The 22709-nt window shown below is 29.9% G+C and overlaps 1 protein-coding gene across 1 annotated transcript; it reads left to right on the forward strand.

Annotated features, from left to right (window-relative positions):
- The first annotated feature begins 7875 nt into the window (after positions 1 to 7875).
- On the forward strand, positions 7876 to 22039 carry LOC135955497 (uncharacterized). The gene is made up of 7 exons (XM_065505847.1): positions 7876 to 7939; positions 8011 to 8424; positions 8485 to 8623; positions 21055 to 21218; positions 21278 to 21466; positions 21537 to 21700; positions 21774 to 22039. The coding sequence occupies exons 1-7, from the start codon at positions 7876 to 7878 to the stop codon at positions 21990 to 21992; spliced, it is 1353 nt and encodes a 450-aa protein (XP_065361919.1). The 3' UTR covers positions 21993 to 22039.
- Positions 22040 to 22709: the final 670 nt, after the last annotated feature.

Consider the following 22709-nt stretch of genomic DNA (forward strand, 5'->3'; position numbering starts at 1 on the left):
AACAATTTACAATTTTTATAAACCCTTTATTAAGCTTAACACAAAATGCAACACACAAGACTGTTTATTGTTACAATATTTTAAATTTAACACACATTTTTAACCATAATAATTATACTTTTATATTCAGTATAGAATTGAAAACAAATACTCTTAAGATATGGCCATTTTGTGCAAATATTTGCTGTTATACTATTATTTTAATTGTGCATACCGAATATTTGTAAAAGCAAACAAAGTTAAGTGGCCATATCTTTACAAATACATACTTAAATACACATATATCCATATATACTGACATAAAATTCATACATGCATACAGTTTCAAAACCTACCTCATCTATTTAATAATAATTGTTGTTGATTTTGTTTTATTTTATTATTATTATTATTTTTTTATTATTATTTTTTAGTAATAGTAATATTATTTGAATCAAACACTAATCCATCCTTTTTATTAGATTTAGATTTAAAGGAAATTTAAATATTTATATTGTCAACCATTTCCATCCATATTTATTATTTATTTACAAAAAAACAAATACTTAAAATCAAAAATAAAAACAAAAAATAATAAACAGTAACAAATATTTTGTACCTGTAATAATTACATATTTTTTACATTCATATGTAATTTAACACAAATCAATCCAATCAAATAACCAACATTCCTTCTGTTTAATAATATTATTAATTACCATTTTTTTACATAATTTAATAATTTATTTATTATAATTTTAAGTTTTTTTTATTTTTTGTAATTTTTTCTAATACCAATCCAAAAATTAAGACATTTTAAAAGATCGAAAAGAATTTCTCGAATATTTTTTTTTACATTTTCTAATTTATCTGTGTACTATAATTAAAACTTGTTTTTTATATACTTATTGTACAGTTTAGTTTTATAATTATTAATTTATAAATTATTGTTATTAAAATGCAAAACAAAGGACATGCGAAAAAAACTACAAAAATTCAAAAATACCCAATATTAAAAATTAATAAAAAATCAAAGTACAATTTTCAAAAATAATTGAATTATTTGTTTTTATTTAAAGAACTATGAATTTCAGAAATGATTCTAGATTTATCATTGATTGTTAATGATAATATCTCTGAGACACTGGTGAAATAATAATCTGAGTTAGTTTCTCAAATGGGGAAGTAACTCCCACAAAGTAAAGCTGATATATGTATATTAGAGTGTCCCTTAGAATTAAATTTTTGGAAATGTTGAGACGGTACCCCCTGAAAACTTGTGTAATGACATGAAATACCACCAAAAATTTTTTTAGCTTGTTCTAAGAAGGGCTACCCGTGCCGACTTAGCGATTTAGTTGTGAGGTGCATTTACAAGGGGAAAAAATGCATTTTTTTCAGTTTTTGTAAAAATTTTGCCATTAAATAATTACTTTTGCAATTTAATTTAAAATAATCGAAATGTGTAAGTAATTGTCGTTCTAATAAGGTATAAAAGACAAAAATTGGTTAAAAAATGTTAAAGTTATTAAAAAATCGCCAGGCCATTAACGTGTCTCAGGCCACTAGAACATGAAATGTAGGAACAAAATTAACATATTTTGAAAAATATTAAAATAAAAGTTTATTTTTACTTCGAATATATCCATATTTACTTGTATAAGAGTTTTGGTAAATATCGATTTACATGGACAAATACAAATCAAACAGCACAATTTTTTATTATTCTTTTCTTAATAAAGATATCTATCAATAGAATCGTGAATAGTGACGATCCGTTACCTAGTTTTCGAGATATTGTATATAAAAGCGGACCAAATTACCTAAAAATGGTCTGGTTTTTTGAAAACTAAAATCAGTCAACTTTGACGGACTATATGTATATTCTGAACCAAAAATCTGATTGTAATAAGAGTAGCATATTTGAAATCGTCCTGTAAAATAGGTTTATTCAATATTTTTTAGGGGCACATGAAATTTTTTGATTTTTGCAACCTCACTTGTTCTACGGTCACCACTGTGCGTCGTTGAGCCTCCAATTACAATTCGCAATTTTATTTTACATGCAATGTAGTACACTGGTTTAGAAACGTTTTTTTTGGAAATAATGCGGTAACTGGAGAACTATTGGAGATATCGTAACGAAATTTTATAATGTTGGAGCTGAGATATTTTCGAGTCCATTTATGGATATTTAGCTACGTTGTCGAAGTCAGGGCCAGTGGGTGGACCTTCAAAGTTGGTCACCTCGAGAGCCATTTTTTTTACTTTTTTTTCCCAAAAAAAAGTCTTTTATATTGTAGAAATTTTCTTCGGGACATATACAATTTTTATATGGCCTGAAAATGAACTTAATGCAAAAGCGTGTAAAGTAATTTGGCTCACTTAAGCGAACATAATCCCCCCCAGACATATCCAAACTTTGCCAATTTTGAAACAACATTTTATGTTTGAGTAAAAAATTCTAAAAACGCAAAGCACTGATCTTCCAAAAAACTTCATATTCGTATAACCCTGTATACTACTGAAATACACAAATAGTTCTTTTTCTATCACACTGTAAAAAACGTTACAGTGGCACTTTTATAAAAAAAAAAACTCAGTTTTTTGGAACAAATTTTCCCCATTTTAGAATTTTCGGTGTTTGAAAATAAAAAAAATGTCAACAATTATAATTAGTTATGATATATTTAATTAGTTACATTAGTTATGATATATTTAACCGTTAAAATTTAACAATAAATTAAATTTTAATTTTTTCTTCATGGAAAATCACGTTACGTTTTAACCTTTTCAAAACGTTTGGTTTATTTCCTTTAAATAAACCGGATACTTTTGCTTGCAAATAAAAGCCGTTTAGTAGTTTGAAAATTGTAACAACTCTTTATTTATTTAAAAATGTCTAACAACAACAGAATTAAATAGTCACTCAATGCTTTTTATACACGTTTGCAAATTCGCTGAAATACAGACACAATTTATAATGTACACGAATTTACTTGAAAAACACAACACACTTTAAGTCACTCAGTTGATGTTTATTCGTAAAGCGTCTCTGATAAACTCCCTCACGACTGCAAACTCTGCCACTATTTATAACACTGCCATCTGCACTCTAGATTGTTCTTTAGCTGTCAAATTTCGAATATTCTAGATCTTACTAATACATACGCCATCTGTGGTGTACTTTCTACAATGTTCTTTAACTGAATATTCGAATTCGAATACAGCGTTGCCAACTTACGATCAAATCAACTGAAAGCTTTTATTTAATAATGCCCACAGATATGTTACAGTTTGCTATTACAGCACTGTTATTTGAAAGCATTATGCTACTTTTAAATCAGCCCTTAAAATCGTTATATTTGAATTCAAGTACAATTTCGTAAAAATATTATAATTTTAGTTTTTAAGATAAATTCGAAACGTAAGAAAAATTTATAAAATTATTTAATATCACTTAAATATTAATCTTCAAGTCCTAAGGTTTTCAACAATACTAACTACTTATATAAAAATCTTATACTTACTATTCAGAAGCTCCACAAACTTTGCCTCCTTTCAAAAATGTTAACGTTTTTCATATATTGCATGCAAAACACCTTAGCTCCAACAATGTGAAATTTCGTATCAATATTTTTAATAGTTCCCGAGATACCGAATTGTTTCCAAAAAAAAAAACGTTTCTGAGCAGCTGCAGTCTCAAATCAATGAGTTGGAGAAATGGCTTCACAAATGGAAAATAAATGTTAATCCTACAAAATGTGTTCACGTTTCGTCCACTTTAAGCACAGACAGTTACCCTTCAATACAAATTAACAATATCAGTATACCCGAACAAAACCATGTAAGCTACCTTGGTATCCATTTCGACCACCGTCTAACGTGGATACAACCGAAGTATATTCAAATGCACTGAATACTTGGTCCTCGGTCAGCCCTAGACTTGGATTACAAAGTTCTCTTGTATAAGGCGGTTATAAAACCAATACTTTGGTAAAGGGTATATACAATAAATCATTATATATCCATTGGGTGAAAATTGTTAGAAGTTTATCTTGACCCAATCGGTTTTGAGGGTTAATTTTTTTATTTACAGGTCTGCCACGCATTTAATTCGGAATGGTTTCAATACCGATGTTATTCTTCCGATTTATATGGTTTTAGCTTCTTCAAAAATTTGATTTTGTTAATCCCCATAGTATATGGGGATTTTTAGGTCTTAATCTATATACATATATAAAAGAGTAACGTTACTGACTGACTAACTGATTCATCATCGCATAGCCCAAACGGCTGAAGCTAGAATCACGAAATTTTAACTGTGGGTTCCTCACTCCCCAAAACGATCCGATAAGAGGGATTTTTGGAAATTCGAACGTTTAGGGGGTAAAAACGGGTAAATTCGGTAACCTTATATCTTCAAAACTAATAAAGATACAAAAAATCTTAAAATTGCATGTTACTCCATTTAAAAAATAAGCTGACAGGTGTTTCGTACTTTTTCGAAATTCGAAACATTTAGGGGAGAAAACGGGTAAAAACTGTATTTTGGTACTTTTTTTGCACCCTATGTATCTTTTAAGCCAATAAACAAATAGAAACAAATTTTAAATTGTATTCTTTAATTATCAAAAAATAAAAAATATAAGTTTGGTACTTTTTGGAAATTCGAACCCTTAAGGGATAAAAATTGTGTTTATTTTTGGTACTTTTTCATAAAATATGTTTTTCTATAATCTGACATAGACATACGAATATTTTATTATGATCTCCCACCACGATACAGAAATTTATTTGAATAAAATTTTACCAAAGCAATGGGAATAAAAAATGTACCAAAAAGGGGATAAAATCGGGAAAATACATTTTATTTGAAATTATTAAGCCAATTTTGATAATTTTTTTAACATTGGTTCCTGGATTCATACAAAAATTAACTAACAGGGTGTTATTTGGAACTCGAGTGCCAAGGTGTATATTGTGACAAATCCGGGTAAACAGTTTGGTACTTTTTTTAAAACATATTTTTTCTTGGGCACATTAACACAGATTTTAATATTTTGAGACATGTCTGTAGCATAAACAATTTTGGCAAAATGGAATATTTTTAAAGTTCGAACTTGTGGGGTGTTCGAGGAAGAAAAGGGAAATTGGTACTTTTCTTCTAATGGTACTTTTTTAATATTTTAAATTATTTCACTTATCGACATTAAAGTAAGCTGATTTGTATCTGAGTGAAGTTTGTGTTAGGCATAGGGTACAATAGTTAGGTACCAAAATGTGAGAACTGAACTATAGGTACTTTTTTATTCATCTAATGGTACTTTTTGAATTTTATATGACAATGGACTTAGAAACATGAAATTAAGCATACACGGTCCTAAGTCAGTGAGAATTCTAGAGGGAGACTTTTTGGTACTTTTTCTCTATTCGAATGGTACTTTTTGTAATTTCTTCACCAATGAACCTAGAAACATGAAGTAAAGCTTATATGGACCGGAGTGAGTGGGAATCCACAAGTGCCTGATTTTTAGTACTTTTTATATATTGTAGCGGTACTTTTTGAATTTTCTGTAATAATGAACATAAAAATATGAAATTAATCGTATATGTTCTAAAGTGAGTGAGAATTCTAGGGGGAGACTTTTTGGTACTTTTTCTTTATTCTAATGGTACTATTTTGAATTTTCTGTAACAATGAACTTAGAAACATGATATTAAGTATATATGGTCCTAAGTGAGTGAGAATTCTAGGGATATACTTTTTGGTACTTTTTTTTTATTCGAATGGTACTTTTTGTAATTTCTTCACCAAATAACCTAAAACCATGAAATTAAGCTTATATGGGAGTGAGTGGGAAACCACAAGTGACGGCTTTTTGGTACTTTTTATATATTCTAATGGTACTTTTTGAATTTTCTGTAATAGTGGACATAGAAATATGAAATTAGGCGTCTATGGTCCCAAGTGAGTGAAAATTCAAGGCCATACTTCTTGGTTCTTTTTCTTTGTTCTCATATGTATGTACTTTTGTGAGTTTACTATAATAATTTCAAAACCACGGTTTCATTTTTTTTGGGTTTTGTGATTATTTTTAAATATTAATTGTTATAGAAAAAAAATTAGTTGATAACATAGTAAAAATAGAAGGTAGTTTCATTCTATCTTTATTTTTTAAAATTCTACGTCTGACATGCTTAAGGATTTTGACGTTTTCGTTAAAATAGTAATACCATATTAATTAAAAATTTTCCCATATATTCTTTGAAGTTTGTGAAAAAATTAATACATAATTTTCATTAATTTTAAAAATATTAAAAAAAATATAAAAAATATTTACTATCAAATTGGGATCAAAAGTAAGATTTTAATTTTCAAATATTTCAAAGCTAATTTGTTAACATTATTTTAAGATTTAACAAACATGAGTTGCATTTTCCCCAACTGCGAAAATACAAAATATTTTTGCAAAAATTCAAATGTAAATTTTTTTAAAGTCCCTACATTACCTAACAAACGACAACAGTGGCTGGATGTATGTAAAACTTGCGAAGAAGATTTGCCAAAAGGGCCAATGGTGTGCTCCGACCAATTTCTTAAAAGCAATATTTCAGTTAATACAAAACGTGTGAGGTTGGATAGAAATGCTGTCCCAATGACCACAAGGTAACTTTAAAATACTATATTTGGGGTATACAAAATATGTTCATAGTAATAAAAAATGAAAAAAAATCTTAATATACCTATAAAAATAGTCAACGTGTTTTAATTATAAGTAAGCGAATGTTAGGAATTGAATCATTAACTTCCAAAACAACATACTTAATACATTTTTATTTAAATACTAAATTATAAATTACACATTTTTTGTAAAAAATTTCTCTAAAATAAAAATAATTTTTAGGAATGTGGCAACGCTTTTTATAATGCTCACAAAATAAGGAAACTTCAAAAAACCTTATTTAAAAAAAAAAATTTTGATTGAAACTACCTTCTATATTTTTATCATGGTTGATAATATAGGAAAGGCTGTACAAATTTAAAATTCAAACTTGACGGGTTATGGTTTAGTGAATGCTAATTCAAAAGTGATAATCAATGGTACAGTTTGTTTATTGCAATGGTACTTTTTGAATATTTTATAATAATAAACCTAAAAATTAAAAATTAGGCACACATGATTCTGAACGAATTTGAATTCACAAAACGTGACTTTAGTGGTAACTTTCTTTTGCATTTTCTGTAATAATGGACCAAGAAATATGAAATTAGACATTTACAATTAGATTCACAAAGGGAGACTTAACAGTACTATTTCATTCTTCTAATTGGGGTGGCGAAGCGCACCGGGTCAGCTAGTATAACAATACAGATATCCTAAAATATGGGTTGGTTGAAAGGTATTACTAGAAACAATTCTGAAAATTATTCGAAATCATTTACTAAAAATTCCAACGCTGCTATAAAATACTATCACAATAAACCCTCTAAATATATCTAATATGCAGTGATGATATGTTCATTGCTCTACTTTTATGTAAGTAAGTAGTACTACATTTATTAATTCATGATTCATATTAAAACAGGGTGTTGAGGCACAAATATTTATACAGAATTGATTTTAATTTTTTTAAATGTAAGTGCAATTGCTTAATAGAAATTTAATAAGTAAAACTTAAATTTGTTACTATTATTCTTGAATATAAATTAGTATATTTGTTATTGCAATTTAAGCTCCCTGTATTTACACATAAGTTTAAATTAAGCTTAATAGAATGATCTTTTCATCACAGCTTATCACGAACAACAATTTGTCAACATTTATTATAGTTTTTCCAAGAAATACACATGTGAAATACAAGCTTAAGAAAAAAAATTATACAAAAATTAAAATGCTGCATACGTATTACAAAATTATAATTTTAATTTATATATCGAACTATAATTTAATACAAGGTAAGTTATATCAGATAACTCTATTTTAGACTAAAGTTACTTTAATTGTTTCCCTTTTTTCCTATCATTAGCTTGTCCTATTTATCTAACGATCGGTTTGGATGGCAGCAATTATCAAGAATCAACTTTACATTTAAATTGGGCCTCTGATTGTTATATACGCCCTGAATGGTATGGCATCTATAATGAGGAACCCTCGACCAGCCTACTGCAGCCTTTCATACGTCTCTACAATATCAGCAATGCAACATTTCAATTGTCAATTAAGCAAAAAATTGGAAAACTAAAATTTCCCAAAGGTTGGAATCGCAACGATGCCGATGTACAGCCAGTTCACTATTCAAAGAGTAAATGTTTGGACTACTATGTGGCCAGTTTTCAATACAATGAACTTTTGTCGGTGGAGTGTCTTAAAATCTATCCTACTTGGATGACCAAACAAAGTGATATTGTTAAAATGCAACTAAAGGAACTTTTTATACCAGGTACCTTCTTGTTCTTGGTAGAGAGTTAGCATTTTTATATGATTTTATTTTACTTTTTAGGAACTCATGCTTCCGGTGCGTATCTTACTAATTATGGTGCCACAAAATCGCTTTTTATAAGGGAACACGCTATTTCTCAATATTTTGATGTCTGGTCTCAATTGGTATTTGGCATACGTTATTTGGATTTGAGTATTGGGTAAACAAAACAACTAATATTATATTTAAAATGTTTAGCTTTCATTTTGAAACATTAGTACAATATAAATTTATTCAAAGTATTGGCCATTGTTAGCTAACACCTTTTCCCATCTTTCTGGCAACATATGGATTCAGCTCATAATTTTTTATGGCCAAGATCGAATCAAGCCAATTTCGGATACTCTGTGCTAATGTAAAGCGTATCCCAGAGAGAGAGAGTTCTGCATCGATCGTAACAAATATTAGTTGAACGGGGCAAGGTCTGGACTATAAGGCGGATGAGGCAAAACTTCCCAACCACTTCATTCTAAATAGTTTTTAACAGGTACTGCATAATGTTGCTGAGTGTTGTCTTGATGGAATATTACGGTTTCATGTCTGGCCTCATATTCTGGACTTTTGCGGCAAATGCTCGCATCAAGCGAATCAGTTCATAGTCCTGCCAGATTTCCGCAGCTCATAATAAATAGGGCCCTTTTGGTCCCACCAAATACAGAGCATTATCTTAGCGCCATTGATCTATGGCTTTGGTGTCAATTCAGCTGGTTGGACGGGCTTCACATACGATCTCTTACGCTTCGGGTTATCGTAATGGATCCATTTTTCATCGCAAGTATTGATTCGATGCAAAAATGATTTTCTTTTATAGCGTTCAAACATCATTTCAGACATTCAAAATCGTCTTTCAAGGTCTCTCAGCTTCAATTCGTATGATATCCAATTTCCCAGCTTTTGGATGAATTCAGCTACTCGCAAACGTTTTGAAATTGCTGCTAGAGTAGCTCCCATTGATTTTGCAAGCTCTTGTTGAGTTTGACAAGAATCTTCCTGGAGTAATGCCTCCAATTGTTGTCATCAAACTTTTTTGGGAGGTCTGGGCGGACTTTGTCTTTCGTGTCAAAATCACCACTTCTGAAACGCACAACCATATCTCGCACATTGAAACCGATGAAACACATTCACCATAAGCTTCGGTGAGCAATTGGTGTGCTTCAGCGGCACTTTTTATACCCTACACCACCATAGTGGGGTGGGGTCTGTCCGTCTGGCTGGTTATCTGAATTTCGGTTCATTATTTCACCTAGCCCCCATAGAAATGTCCTCCCGAAATTGGAATTTATCGGTCATAAATGTTTAATTTATATATGTATCTCCACAAATTCCGCTCCAAATAAGTTTTATATATACAAAATTCATGTCACCATATTTTGTTACGATCGGTTCATAATTTGTCATAGCTCCCATATAAGTCCCACTTCCGAAAATCACTCACGAATATAATCTATTGATATTTTAAAAGAAAAATGTTTTTGCTCATTTACTTAGTGTAGGGTATAATATGGTCGGGCTTGACCGACCATACTTTCTTACTTGTTTTAAATAAATAAAGCAAAACTTCCCGCATATGACTATTGTTGGAACAAAATTCGACATTATTTTTCTCTTAATTGAATATCATGTTAAGCCAAAGGTTCGAAATAATTAATTCTTACTTCCACCCGTATTTTATGAAATAAACAATTTAGAGTTAAAACATATATGTAAAATGTGAGTGCTATTCGGACAAAGTTTGAATAATCTCGTTATTATAGTTCTCAAGATTACCTGAAGCAAGAAAACAAAAATTTACAAATTGTCGCTGCCTTTTCTCTGCCAACAAACTCATCTTGCTGGCTTTAATTGAATGGGGACGCAGACAAATTCTGCTACAAACTCATCTTGCTGGCTTCAAATGAATGGGGAAGCAGAAAAATTCTGCCTCCCCATTTCCATACTACTTTTACAAATAACTGTTTACTTTGTATTGAGAGGTGAATCACCCCCTGTACCGATCCCTCCCATTTTCAAACAAACTCCGTATAGTGTTAAGAAATTAATTCGTACAAAGTTGAAATACTTTTACGATTGTAAATAGTTCTTTAGATATTCGAAATTAAGGATTAACAATGTATGGGAGGTGCCACGCCCACTAATACAATACCGGCCATTTTAAGCTAAACTATGTACAATAATAAGTGAGATATTCAGGCTAAATTTATAAAACATCCACAACTATAGTTCTCCAGATATTCGAAAATAAGTATTTACTTTGTAAGGGAGGGTCCACAACCCTTGTTCCGATCCGTCCCATTTTTGGTTAAACTTCAGCACTGATAACATATTGATTCGCATAGAGTTTAAAGATTATGAGAATTATTGTTATGCAGATATTAGAAAATATCTATTTACTTGGTATGTGTGGTGCCATGCCCATTTTTCCAATTCCGCCCAATTCCAATTCCGTACCAAAATAAATTTTTGCGGCTTTCACAATTATAGTTCACCAGATATGAGAAGTGCCACGCACACAAAAAATTTCAAAATAAAAAGTATCCTCTTGTTCAGATATAGAGGATCGGTCCAGTGGTTTAGGCTCCTATAAGTCACAGACAAACAAATAAACATACATACAACACTGCCTCCTTTTCACTACTCAAGAAATTCCGGTATTAATTATATTCATTTATTATACCCTTCACCTTCGTGAGAAGGCTATATCGATGGCTTAATATAAAAAAAAGGCGTAACTAATTTTTTATTTTCAAAAATTTCATTGAAAAAAGAATTATATTAAATAACTTCATTAAAATAAACAAGTAAGAGAGCTGTGCTGTGCCGAATCTTATACTTTAAAATAAATTTGTTTAAATATTTTTAGGTAAACAAAATTTAATTTTTTTTTTAATTGTTTTTCAAAAATTTTTTTTTTTAATTTTTTTTAAAAAAATATTTTCCAAATTTTTTTAAAAAAAATTTTTTTTTGGAAAAAAATTTATGACATAAAACATTTTTTAATGTAAAAAATTTTTTTTTCCCGATTTTGACCCATGGTAGGTCCAACTTACTATATATAGCCTTATCTACATCGTTGCAATGGACTTTGAAATATCTATCATTAGATATCCATATTGTCTATATCAGCGAAATGCAAACTCACACCACTACAGTTTTTATATATTGTAGTTGTATGAGTTGAGTATTACCCAGCGGCGAAATTTTTGAGGCCTTCAGCTATAAGGCCTTCTGTAAGACCTTCCTGGACCTTTTTTTAGATTCTGTACTCATGCTCGCTTGCCTTCTCAGGAAGACCTTATGGAAGGCCTACCTGCTCCCTTCTTTTTGTTGCTACAAACCAGTGTAGCCAGATGTGGGGATTTGTCCCCAATTTGGGGATTTCAAGATTTTTTTGGGGACAGAATTTCGTGGGGAGGGATTTGGGGATTTTAACAAATTTTGGGGATTTACATCCAATTTTGGGGATTTTACATTTTTAGACATTAGCGGTATTCACAATGTAGAGTCTTGGCCTAGTAATAAAGCAGAAGAGATATTTATTGACAAACATTTCAATTTCTAATCTATTTGGTTTTATATTTTGTTTAAATAATCATATTTTTTTTTTTCATTTCTTCAGAATTTGATGAAAAACACAAAAATTTTAGATTTTTCGTTTCCAGGACACTACTTTGATAATAAAAAAAATTAAAAAAGGATTTCATCAAAAGTTCAGAGATATTAAATTGTTTTAAATTCTTGCTAAACACAGAAAGCTGAATCATTCTCTAGGAGCCAATTTTTGACTTCGTATTTAAATGTTAATTACACTGTTCGAAAGTGAAAAAAATTTCAAAAAATTTCAGAAACATCCTCAAATTCAGAATTTATTCTAAAAAAAAAGTTTTCAATGATGTTCGTCAACTTATCGTAGACCTGTAACTTAAGCTGGCCACACACGGTTGATTTGTGATTATTATTTGTTCGTGTTCGACATCTTGTTACTTGTTAATGGGGATGTGCGCGATAAAAATCACAAATCATGCGAACAAATCATTCCGTGTGGGCCAGCTTTAGTCAGTTTTTATCCGACTTTATATTTTTCAACGGGTTTGGAAAGAAATCTGATTACGTTTTAAAATACCGTGCATCTTTTGATACATTTGTAAGTTATAAGTATTGTTTTTGTTAAGAATATCTAAAAAAAAAACAAAATTTGGTTTTAATAGCATTTCAATACTTATTTTGATATGAAAGCTTATACCAGTGCAACGATATACATTTTATTGCAATGTATAAAGAAAATTTAGTTCTTAACATGTCTTCTGTATATGTATATGAAAACTATTTGTGTTGAATTTTATTTGAGTTTGAAATATTTTTAAGAAATCTATAGTCATTAAAATGATCTTCGGAAGTGGGCATTATATGGTAAATTTGGTGAGACAGGTTCGGCATATATAAAACTTATTTTTGCTGAATTTGTTTTTTATATCTATATAACTAAGATATTTATGATAGCTTAACTATTTTCAGATAGGGCAATCGTATGGGGGCTATGAGAAATGATGTACCCATTCTAATCAAATTCAATAGGTTTCGTCCTTGGGGCAATACAAGAGCTTGTATCAAATTATCTTTGAAATTGCGACCTGTAGTTTGATTACAATGTTTACATGGACGGACGGACATCGCAAAATCGACTAAGAAAGTGATCCAGAACATATTGGTATACTTTAAGGTGGGTATTGGGACAATATTTTTGCACGTTGCAAACATCAGCTCTAACTCAATATACCCTTCTTTGGAACTTTTTTCGAAAAAGTTTCATAACTTTTGCAAATATAAACCGATTTCGACAAGTAATGTTTATTACTATATATTCTATTGTCTTTAAAACACTGTGTAAAAAATAGGTTTTCATACAAAAAAAATTAAAATAACTTTGTTAAATTTGAAAAACGACGAAAAAAATATGCAAAATGTGTGAGTTAGAGGTACTAAAGTACTACTTAAAACAGTTTTTTCAAAATAACTCAAAATTTTGAGGAAGTTTCAAAATCTTTGAAAACGGTTTTAGTATTCCCTCACCTAGGCCTACAACCACCATTGGGTCGCTTTTCAAGTTCTGACAAAAAGTTTTATTTTGTAGCAGAGTGTTATCTTTAAGTTCTATTTTAATACGACAATGAGTTTTTCAGTGCTTTTTTTAAATTATACTTAAATGGATTCCACTTCCGATGCGGTGAAATTATGGTTTATTTTGTCCATTTTTTACAAAATATACTTTCTTTTTCTGGAATAAAAAATCGAATATTATAAAGCTCTTGATTTCTCAAGGAGTTATAAAAACTAATTCATACAAAAATCGGATAAAGATCAAGAATTCTTTGGCAGGTTTCAAAGTAAAATGACATCTTCCAAACAACTTGTTCCCAAATCGATGAATCAACATTTTGAAAACTGACAATGAGGAAAATAGATGAAAAAATGCTTGTCGTATGTTATTATACCAGATTGCAACTTTAGTTTGTTAAACTCAACATAGTAAAATTTAGTATTAACAATATAATTTAATTTTTTTTATGGTGACAAAATTGGGGATTTAAATTTTGAAATGGGGATTTTTTGGGGACATCGACTTTCAGATTGGGGACATAAGGTAAACTTTGTCTGGCAACACTGCTACAAACGTAGTACAAGCAGAAAATACCGTTAAAAACTCACATTCCAAAGACAAAACTACAAATACAAAAAAATGCAAAAAGTGAAGAGAGAAAAAGAAGTAAACTTAAAATAGTTTTGCTTTAATTCTTGAACAAAGCGGTTGTGAGAATTTTTTACTTGGTCATTATTGGATTTTATTATAAAAAAATTAAAATAAATAAGATATCGCTTAGGCCGGGTAAGTTATTAAATTTTAAACATAGTTTAGGCTTAATCAAAGATACAATTTATTTAACAAAATTTATTTAGAAAAGGCCTGAAAACAAGCCTGTGAAGAAGGCCTGCTGCCAGGCCTGTTGAAGAAGGCCTTCTATCAGGCCTGTTGAAGAAGGCCTTGGCTGGCTAGGACATCGTGTGTAAAAAATATATGAGTATGGAATGGAGCAATGAGGCCTTGTGTCTGATAAATAAGGCCTTCCAGAAGGCCTGCTTACTACTTCTTTTCGCCGCTGGGTATTCTCCGGCAAAAACAAAAACAAATAGTTGAAATAATGAAATAAACAAGCATAAAAGCGTAACACAACCTGCTTCTATCAATGCTCATGCGAGACTGACTGTTTTTATACTATAAAAACAGTCAGTCTCGCATGAGCATTTATAGTATAAAATTTATACAATGTGTGTGCTTGCGTACATGCGAAAACAAAAACAAGAGAGCTCATTTGAGAGCTCACTGCAGGTCGCTGGTCTATATTAATGACTTAGTAATCCAGATATAGATCAAAAATGGGTCAAAAATCGAGGTTGTACCGGTTTTTTGCTCATATCTCCGTTATTTATGGAAAATGGTCTTCAGAAAATTGATTTCAACAGACAGACGGACATGGCTTAATCGACTCCGCTATCTATAAGGATCCAGAATATACATATATACTTTATAGGGTCGGAAATGAAAAATGTAAAAATTACAAACGGAATGACAAACTTATATATACCCTTCTCACGAAGGTGAAGGGTATAAAAAAAATAAATTTTAAATAAGAAATAAAATGTGATGTCTGTTCTTATTAAAAATAGCATTTAAACTTTTTTTGTGTCTAAAATTTGATGGATTTTATTAATTTTTTCCTTCTCCTGTAAAGTAACAAAAAATCGAGTTACGCCTTTTTATACCCTTCACCAAGAGTGGCAAGGGTATATATAAGTTTGTCATTCCGTTTGTAATTTCCACATTTTTCATTTGCGACCCCATAAAGTATATATATTCTGGATCGTTATAGATAGCGGAATCGATATAGCCATGTCCGTCTGTCCGTCTGTGTGTTGAAATCAACTTTCCGAAGCCCCCAAATAACATACATACATGATTCATATATCAATATCTCCGGAATTCTTCCGGCTCGGTTGCTATTTAAAATCGAGAAAATCGGTCCACAAATGGCTGAGATATAAGGAAAAAACCAGGACAACCTCGATTTTTTACCTATTTTTGACCTATATCTGGATTACTAAGTCATTAATATAGACAATATGGATATCTAATGATAGATATTTCAAAGACCTTTGCATCGACGTATATAAGACCATAGTAAGTTGGACCTGGGCTGAGATATAACCAAAAAAACCAAAACACAATGTATTTTGTTATTGTTTTTCATGACGTCATGCAAATATATGTATAATAACAAACAAATTTTTATTTGTATGTATGTATGTATGTATGTGTTTTTTTGTCAATATTCAGCAATGCGAATTTATATACCAGGTGGTGTCGATTCTACAACAAGTACAACATTTACAAAAACCACATGCAATTTGTTTTTGTTTATGTGGTTTAAGCTGTCAAAGTTTGCCTGTTGTTTTTGTTACTTTTACGTTTGTTGTAGCATTCGCGCAACAATCATAGGATAATTGACAGCTCAAACATACAAACAACATTATCAACACCACCTGGCAAGGTTGCCAACTCTTCAGCTCAGAAAATGGCTATATTTTGAATTAAAAATGGCTAGAAATGGCTAAAACCCAAAAATAACTGAATACAAATTCAAAAATATTACATTTCTGGCCCCCATTACCACTAACCCCCAATTACACGAAGTCTGGTTATGTGTTAACTAATAGTTATACTGACAGTTTTCATACAAAAATAATTTTAAACGACATTATAACTATTAGTTAGCACCTAACCAGAGTTCGTGTTAATGGGGGTAAGTCTGGTTATGTGTTAACTAATAGTTATACTGAAAGTTTTCAAAAAAAAATTTTACCGACTTCGTGTTAATGGGGTTTAGCAGATTTAAAGATTGTAATATCAATAATTTTTTTTCCTTTTTGATAAATTAAACAAATTTCTGGGCACTTACAATCAAAATCGGATCCATTGAAGAAATGCAAAATTGACTGTTTTCGTAAAACCAATAATCATAGGGTAACATAAAGACGAGACGGAATTGTCAAAAACCTATCTCTTGCAATAACAAAATACATGCTAGTCAATGTATTTTGTTGTTGTATCAGAAATGTTATTTGTTGTATTTTTGTTTGACAAATCGGAGTGTCTCGTCTCTATGCCAATAATATTCTCATCAACAGACGAATTTTTTTGTCATTTGATAAAAAATACAGTTTTATTTAAAAAATTAGAAAAATGTTTATGAAAAGTATAAAATAAAAAAGGCTAGGACAAAATAAAATGGCTAGATCTTCCGGCTGGATTAAATCTAGCCATTTTTTTATGGCTAAATGAAAATAAAATCGCTAGATCTAGCCGGAAAATGGCTAAATTGGCAACCTTGCCACCTGGTGTATAAATTCGCCTTGAGAGAGAGCTTTTTATAATGTGTTCTCAAAAGAGCAACTCTCTCACGCGTACACAGAACCAGTGTTGCTATATATTTTTTGAAGAAAACTTTTTATTTCTAAGTACATACTAAAATTACAAAACCCAATTCGTACATATATGTAATCAAACTGAGATAATTTATGTGAATTTAGTGCTGGAGACACTTTCAATATATTCAAATCAATCTCCCCATTTAGTGAATGAATTTGGAGACTATCATTTTGAAATCATCGGTTCAACTTATTGATATCAATTTTCCAAAAAAACTTTTTTTTTAAAATAAAACTTTTTGCGTCTCAAAAACCTTGCTAAAAAGGGAAAACTTGACATATGGTAACACTGCACATAACACATATTGTACAAAAACAACAACCACGTTGTTTGAGCACGTTGCTTTTGCGCTTATTTCATTTTTGTTGTCGTATGTTGCTATTGTCAACAAATAATTGAGCAACGCACCACTCCCAGCAAGGCGAATCTATAGAAGGTGACGACAGAACTACAACATGTACAAAAACAACAGGTACTTTGTTTTTGTTAAAACGACTATCTTTCAAAGTCACTGTCAAAGTTACCTGTTGTTGTTTTTGCTTTTGGGTTTGTTGTATTTTTCGCCACAACAATCACAAGTGAATTGACAGTTCACTTGTCTAAACAATTCGCCTTGACTCCCATATTGTTATTCAATTTTTTTAGCCGTTTTTAAACATGAAAGTAAATAACAAACATTTCAGAAAAAGCTTTTTGTTCGATTGTTGTGTTTAATTCTTTTAATACCCTTCATCATAAGTGGCAAGGCCACAAAGTATACAGAGGCGTCAAATTTGACAGTTCAAAAACACTAAAATCTGTTTTTTTTGAAATTGTTTCGATAGAAAGAGAAAACAAATTTGCGGTTTAATACAGATAGTGCGTTTAAACAAACAACTATATAAATAAGCACAAAACCAAACCGGTTGAAATTGTTTCGAACGAAAGAGACAAATATATTTTTTTTGCCGTGTCGCCTCTGTATACTTTGTGGCAAGGCTATATACATATGTATATGTAAGTTTGTCATTCCGTTTGCAATTTCTATAAAATTTTATGAAATTTCAACAGATTATGTAAACGATTCTATATTGGATTTGCTGTTACGGTTCCATATGTGTTCTCCTATTTTAAGATTTACTTTTAATCTTATATACAGGGATGGAAAATTATATTTTTGTTCCGTATTAAAATAGTATTAAAAAATTACTTTCTTCATCACCAGAGTACTTAAAATTTTAATATTACTGTAGCTTTATGCTGTAAACAGTCGTCTGTTATCACAAAATTGTCTATAGAAAGTGCTGTTGAATACGAGATTTTCTATAGAAAATGATTTATAATAGACAAGATTTTTAAAGAAAATGCTGTTTTTCATACGATTTTCTATAGAAAATACTGTTATACACAACATGTCCAAAAAATATAGTTATAGACAAGATTTTCTATAGAAAATTATTTTATTTTCTATAGAAAAATGTTACACTCAAGATTTTCAACAGAAAATATAGTTATACTTAAGATTTTCTACAGCAAATATTGTTATACACAAGATTGTTTATAGAAAATATTGTTCTACGCAAGATTTTCTATAGAAAATATTGTTCTACACAAAATTTTCTATAAAAAATATTGTTCTACACAAGATTTTCTATCAAAAATATTGTTCTACACAAGATTTTCTATAAAAAATATTGTTCTACACAAGATTTTCTATAGAAAATGTAGTCATACACAAGATTTTCTATAGAAAATATTGTTATACTCAAGATTTTCTACAGAAAATATTTTCTATAGAAAATATTGTTCTACACAAGATTTTCTATAGAATTTATTCTATAGAAAATATTGTTCTACACAAGATTTTCTATAGAAAATATTGTTCTACACAAGATTTTCTATAGAAAATATTGTTCTACACAAGATTTTCTATAGAAAATATTGTTCTACACAAGATTTTCTATAGAAAATATTGTTCTACACAAGATTTTCTATAGAAAATGTTGTTCTACACAAGATTTTCTATAGAAAATGTTGTTCTACACAAGATTTTCTATAGAAAATGTTGTTCTACACAAGATTTTCTATAGAAAATGTTGTTCTACACAAGATTTTCTATAGAAAATGTTGTTCTACACAAGATTTTCTATAGAAAATGTTGTTCTACACAAGATTTTCTATAGAAAATGTTGTTCTACACAAGATTTTCTATAGAAAATGTTGTTCTACACAAGATTTTCTATAGAAAATGTTGTTCTACACAAGATTTTCTATAGAAAATGTTGTTCTACACAAGATTTTCTATAGAAAATGTTGTTCTACACAAGATTTTCTATAGAAAATGTTGTTCTACACAAGATTTTCTATAGAAAATGTTGTTCTACACAAGATTTTCTATAGAAAATGTTGTTCTACACAAGATTTTCTATAGAAAATGTTGTTCTACACAAGATTTTCTATAGAAAATGTTGTTCTACACAAGATTTTCTATAGAAAATGTTGTTCTACACAAGATTTTCTATAGAAAATGTTGTTCTACACAAGATTTTCTATAGAAAATGTTGTTCTACACAAGATTTTCTATAGAAAATGTTGTTCTACACAAGATTTTCTATAGAAAATGTTGTTCTACACAAGATTTTCTATAGAAAATGTTGTTCTACACAAGATTTTCTATAGAAAATGTTGTTCTACACAAGATTTTCTATAGACAATTTTTATTTTAAAGTATAATTTGGTGAAGGGTATTTAAGATTCGGCACAGCCGAATATAGCTCTCTTACTTGTTTATATTAAGCCATCTCATTCTATTTATAATTTCCACAATATAATTTTTCGATCCTATAAAGTATATATATTCTGGATCCTTATAGATAGCGGAGTCGATTAAGACATGTCCGTCTGTCTGCCCGTCTGTCTGTTGAAATCAATTTTCTGAAGACCCCAGATATCTTCGGGATCCAAATCTTCAATAATTCTCTCAGACATGCTTTCGAGAAGTTTCCTATTTAAAATCAGCAAAATCGGTCCACAAATGGCTGAGATATTAGAAAAAAAACCAGGACAACCTCGATTTTTGACCTATATCTATATTACTAAGACATTAATATAGACAATATGAATATCTAATGATAGATATTTCAAAGACCTCTGCAACGACGTATATAAGACCATAGTTATTTGGACCTACCTCGGAAAAAATATTTTTTAACCCGAATTTTTTTTTTCGCCAAAAAAAATTTAAAAAAAGAAAAAAAATTAAAATTTAAAAAAAATTAAATTTTAAAAATTTAAAATAACAATTCGAATATAGCTCTCTTACTTGTTTTTTATAAAATCTCTTCACATTTTTTATTTTACTGCGTCAGGGGTAGCGAAGCGCACCGGGTCAAGCTAATATATAATAATACAACCAAATTTTTGCATATTTAATTTCGTTAACAATTTCCAAATAATATATAGCGATGCTATTAGGAATATCGAAAATATTAAAAGTGCTCTATATAGAAACTCATAAAACAAACGATTTTTGCATATATTTACTAATTTTGATCAACGCTTTGGCTGTGTCTCGCACTCAAACGCAAGCAAAGATTGAGTAAATAATTCCGAGATATTCGCATATAATAACAATTTTTAGTTTGCAAACTTTATATCGCAAAATATTTAAAAATATCGAAAATTATCATTTAGCGATTATTTTTAGAATGTTTGAATTTGCATCTTATTGTCAAAGATGTAAAAATATTACGATCACGCGATATTGTAGATCTCTAACCACAATGTTATGAATCTGTTCAATTGAATAAAAGTGGTATTTTTAAAACTTTCATGTTATTTCTATAAATGTTTGCGGTGCTCATACTTTGTTTACACTTCTAGCACATTATAGTGACGTAGCTCAAACGAAGCATATTCACTTCAGTTATGATTGTGTATATATACATTTCTGCAAAAAATGTGCAAAAATTTGAATTTGTTAAAAATCGGTTTCACGACTTTACCACTGCAAAAGTCTTGTGGGGTTGAAAATTCTGAAGTTTACAAAAATAACATTTATCTTACAATTTCAGCTATAAACCCGTCGATTTATATGACACACAAAATCCCGAAAACTTTTGGATTGTCAACGAAAATATGTTCATCAATCAGTTGCGTTTCGTTCTCAAGGATGTTCGTAGATTTGTTACCATTTCCGGAGAAGTTGTTATACTGGATTTCAGCTCATTTCCTATAGGTAATTTGAAATACTTTAAATACCTTAAAGGATTACATAATGAAAACATTATTTTTAAGGTTTCTACAAACATCCCGAAAGACATACTGGACTATTGCATTTGATTTCCAATGAATTGGGTCATTTGGCATTTCAGCGCAGTGATAGAAACGTGCCATGTTACGATTTAACAATTGAGCAAATAATTGCAACCAATGGAACGATTTTGATATTGTATCCATTGGAAGAATTGCCACATCCAGAAAATGGTAAAGAATATTTGAAAATGCAATTTAAAATTTGTAGAATTGTTTGTAAACTCTTATATTTTAATTTCAGAATCTCCGATTTTATGCTCACCCTGGAAACGTTTCTCAACTGGTTTCATGAATACCTCTCAGGCTCTGGACTATATGCGTCTTCTATTTAGCAAAAAGAAAACCTCACCGGTACAAGATGAAGGTTGGATATTTAATGCCATTAAAAGTATGGAACAATCATTGGTGAGTAACTATCTCTTGCAGTGAATTTAAGTGCAACTTATTTAAATATTATTTCTTCCTGTTTCCATAATAGAACACCAATAAGTTACAAACGGCCAAAGAAAGAGCCTCACATATCAATACAAAAGTATCGAATTGGCTTAGAGGTCCCTGGGGCACAACGGCAAATATTGTGGCTCTGGACTATTTTAGCAGCACCAATATAATAGATGTGGCCATTTATGTGAATATACAAAAGGCATTTTTAAAATTAAATAAGGAGTTTGTTAAATTTGAAATAACGGAAAAATAAAATTAAAATTGATATGATGGAAATCGATTTTGAAAACGAAAACGAAATGATATGATGTATTTATTATATCTGTTTAGTTCACTGTTTAAAATATCATTTTGATTGGTTGATAGATTTGCAGTCATGGTATCTTGCTGCCCTTATGTTATCAACTAATTGGTCTTCTAATTGAGACTTCCTAACTGTGACAGTTGATAGCGGCCATATTGTTGATGCTACATCTGTCAAATTGCTATAATCTATTCACTTTGTTTTGCCAAATCACCTTGGACGGATATAGCGTTCAACAGCATGAGCAAATGATCAAAATGTTTTATAACAAGTAAGAGAGCTATATTCGGCTGTGCCGAATCTTATATACCCTTCACCAAATTATACTTAAAATAATTTTTTTTTAAATTTTTTTTTTCCAAATTGTTTTTTAATTTTTTTAAAAAAGGTTTTTCCAATTTTTTTTTTTTTTTTCATTTTTTTTAAATTTTTTTAATTTTTAAAAAAAAAAAAAATCTAAAAAGAATTTATGACAAAAAAATGTTTGATGAAAAAACATTCGGGTTAAAAAAGTGTTTCCCGATTTTGACCCATTGTAGGTCCAACTTACTATAGCCTTATATACATCGTTGCAATGGACTTTGAAATATATATCATTAGATATCCATATTGTCTATATTAATGACTTATTAATCCAGATATAGATCAAAAATAGGCCAAAAATCG

Source organism: Calliphora vicina, chromosome 3, assembly GCF_958450345.1.
Source record: "Calliphora vicina chromosome 3, idCalVici1.1, whole genome shotgun sequence".
NCBI classification, from domain to species: domain Eukaryota; kingdom Metazoa; phylum Arthropoda; class Insecta; order Diptera; family Calliphoridae; genus Calliphora; species Calliphora vicina.

Bases quoted from the DNA above. Each gene is read 5' to 3' on its own strand.
- LOC135955497 (XM_065505847.1), top strand. From the start codon at position 7,876: ATGCTGCATACGTATTACAAAATTATAATTTTAATTTATATATCGAAC. The intron at 8,425-8,484 runs GTACCTTCTTGT...TTTACTTTTTAG, and splicing joins AAAGGAACTTTTTATACCAG to GAACTCATGCTTCCGGTGCG. The intron at 21,219-21,277 runs GTAATTTGAAAT...ATTATTTTTAAG, and splicing joins TTTCAGCTCATTTCCTATAG to GTTTCTACAAACATCCCGAA.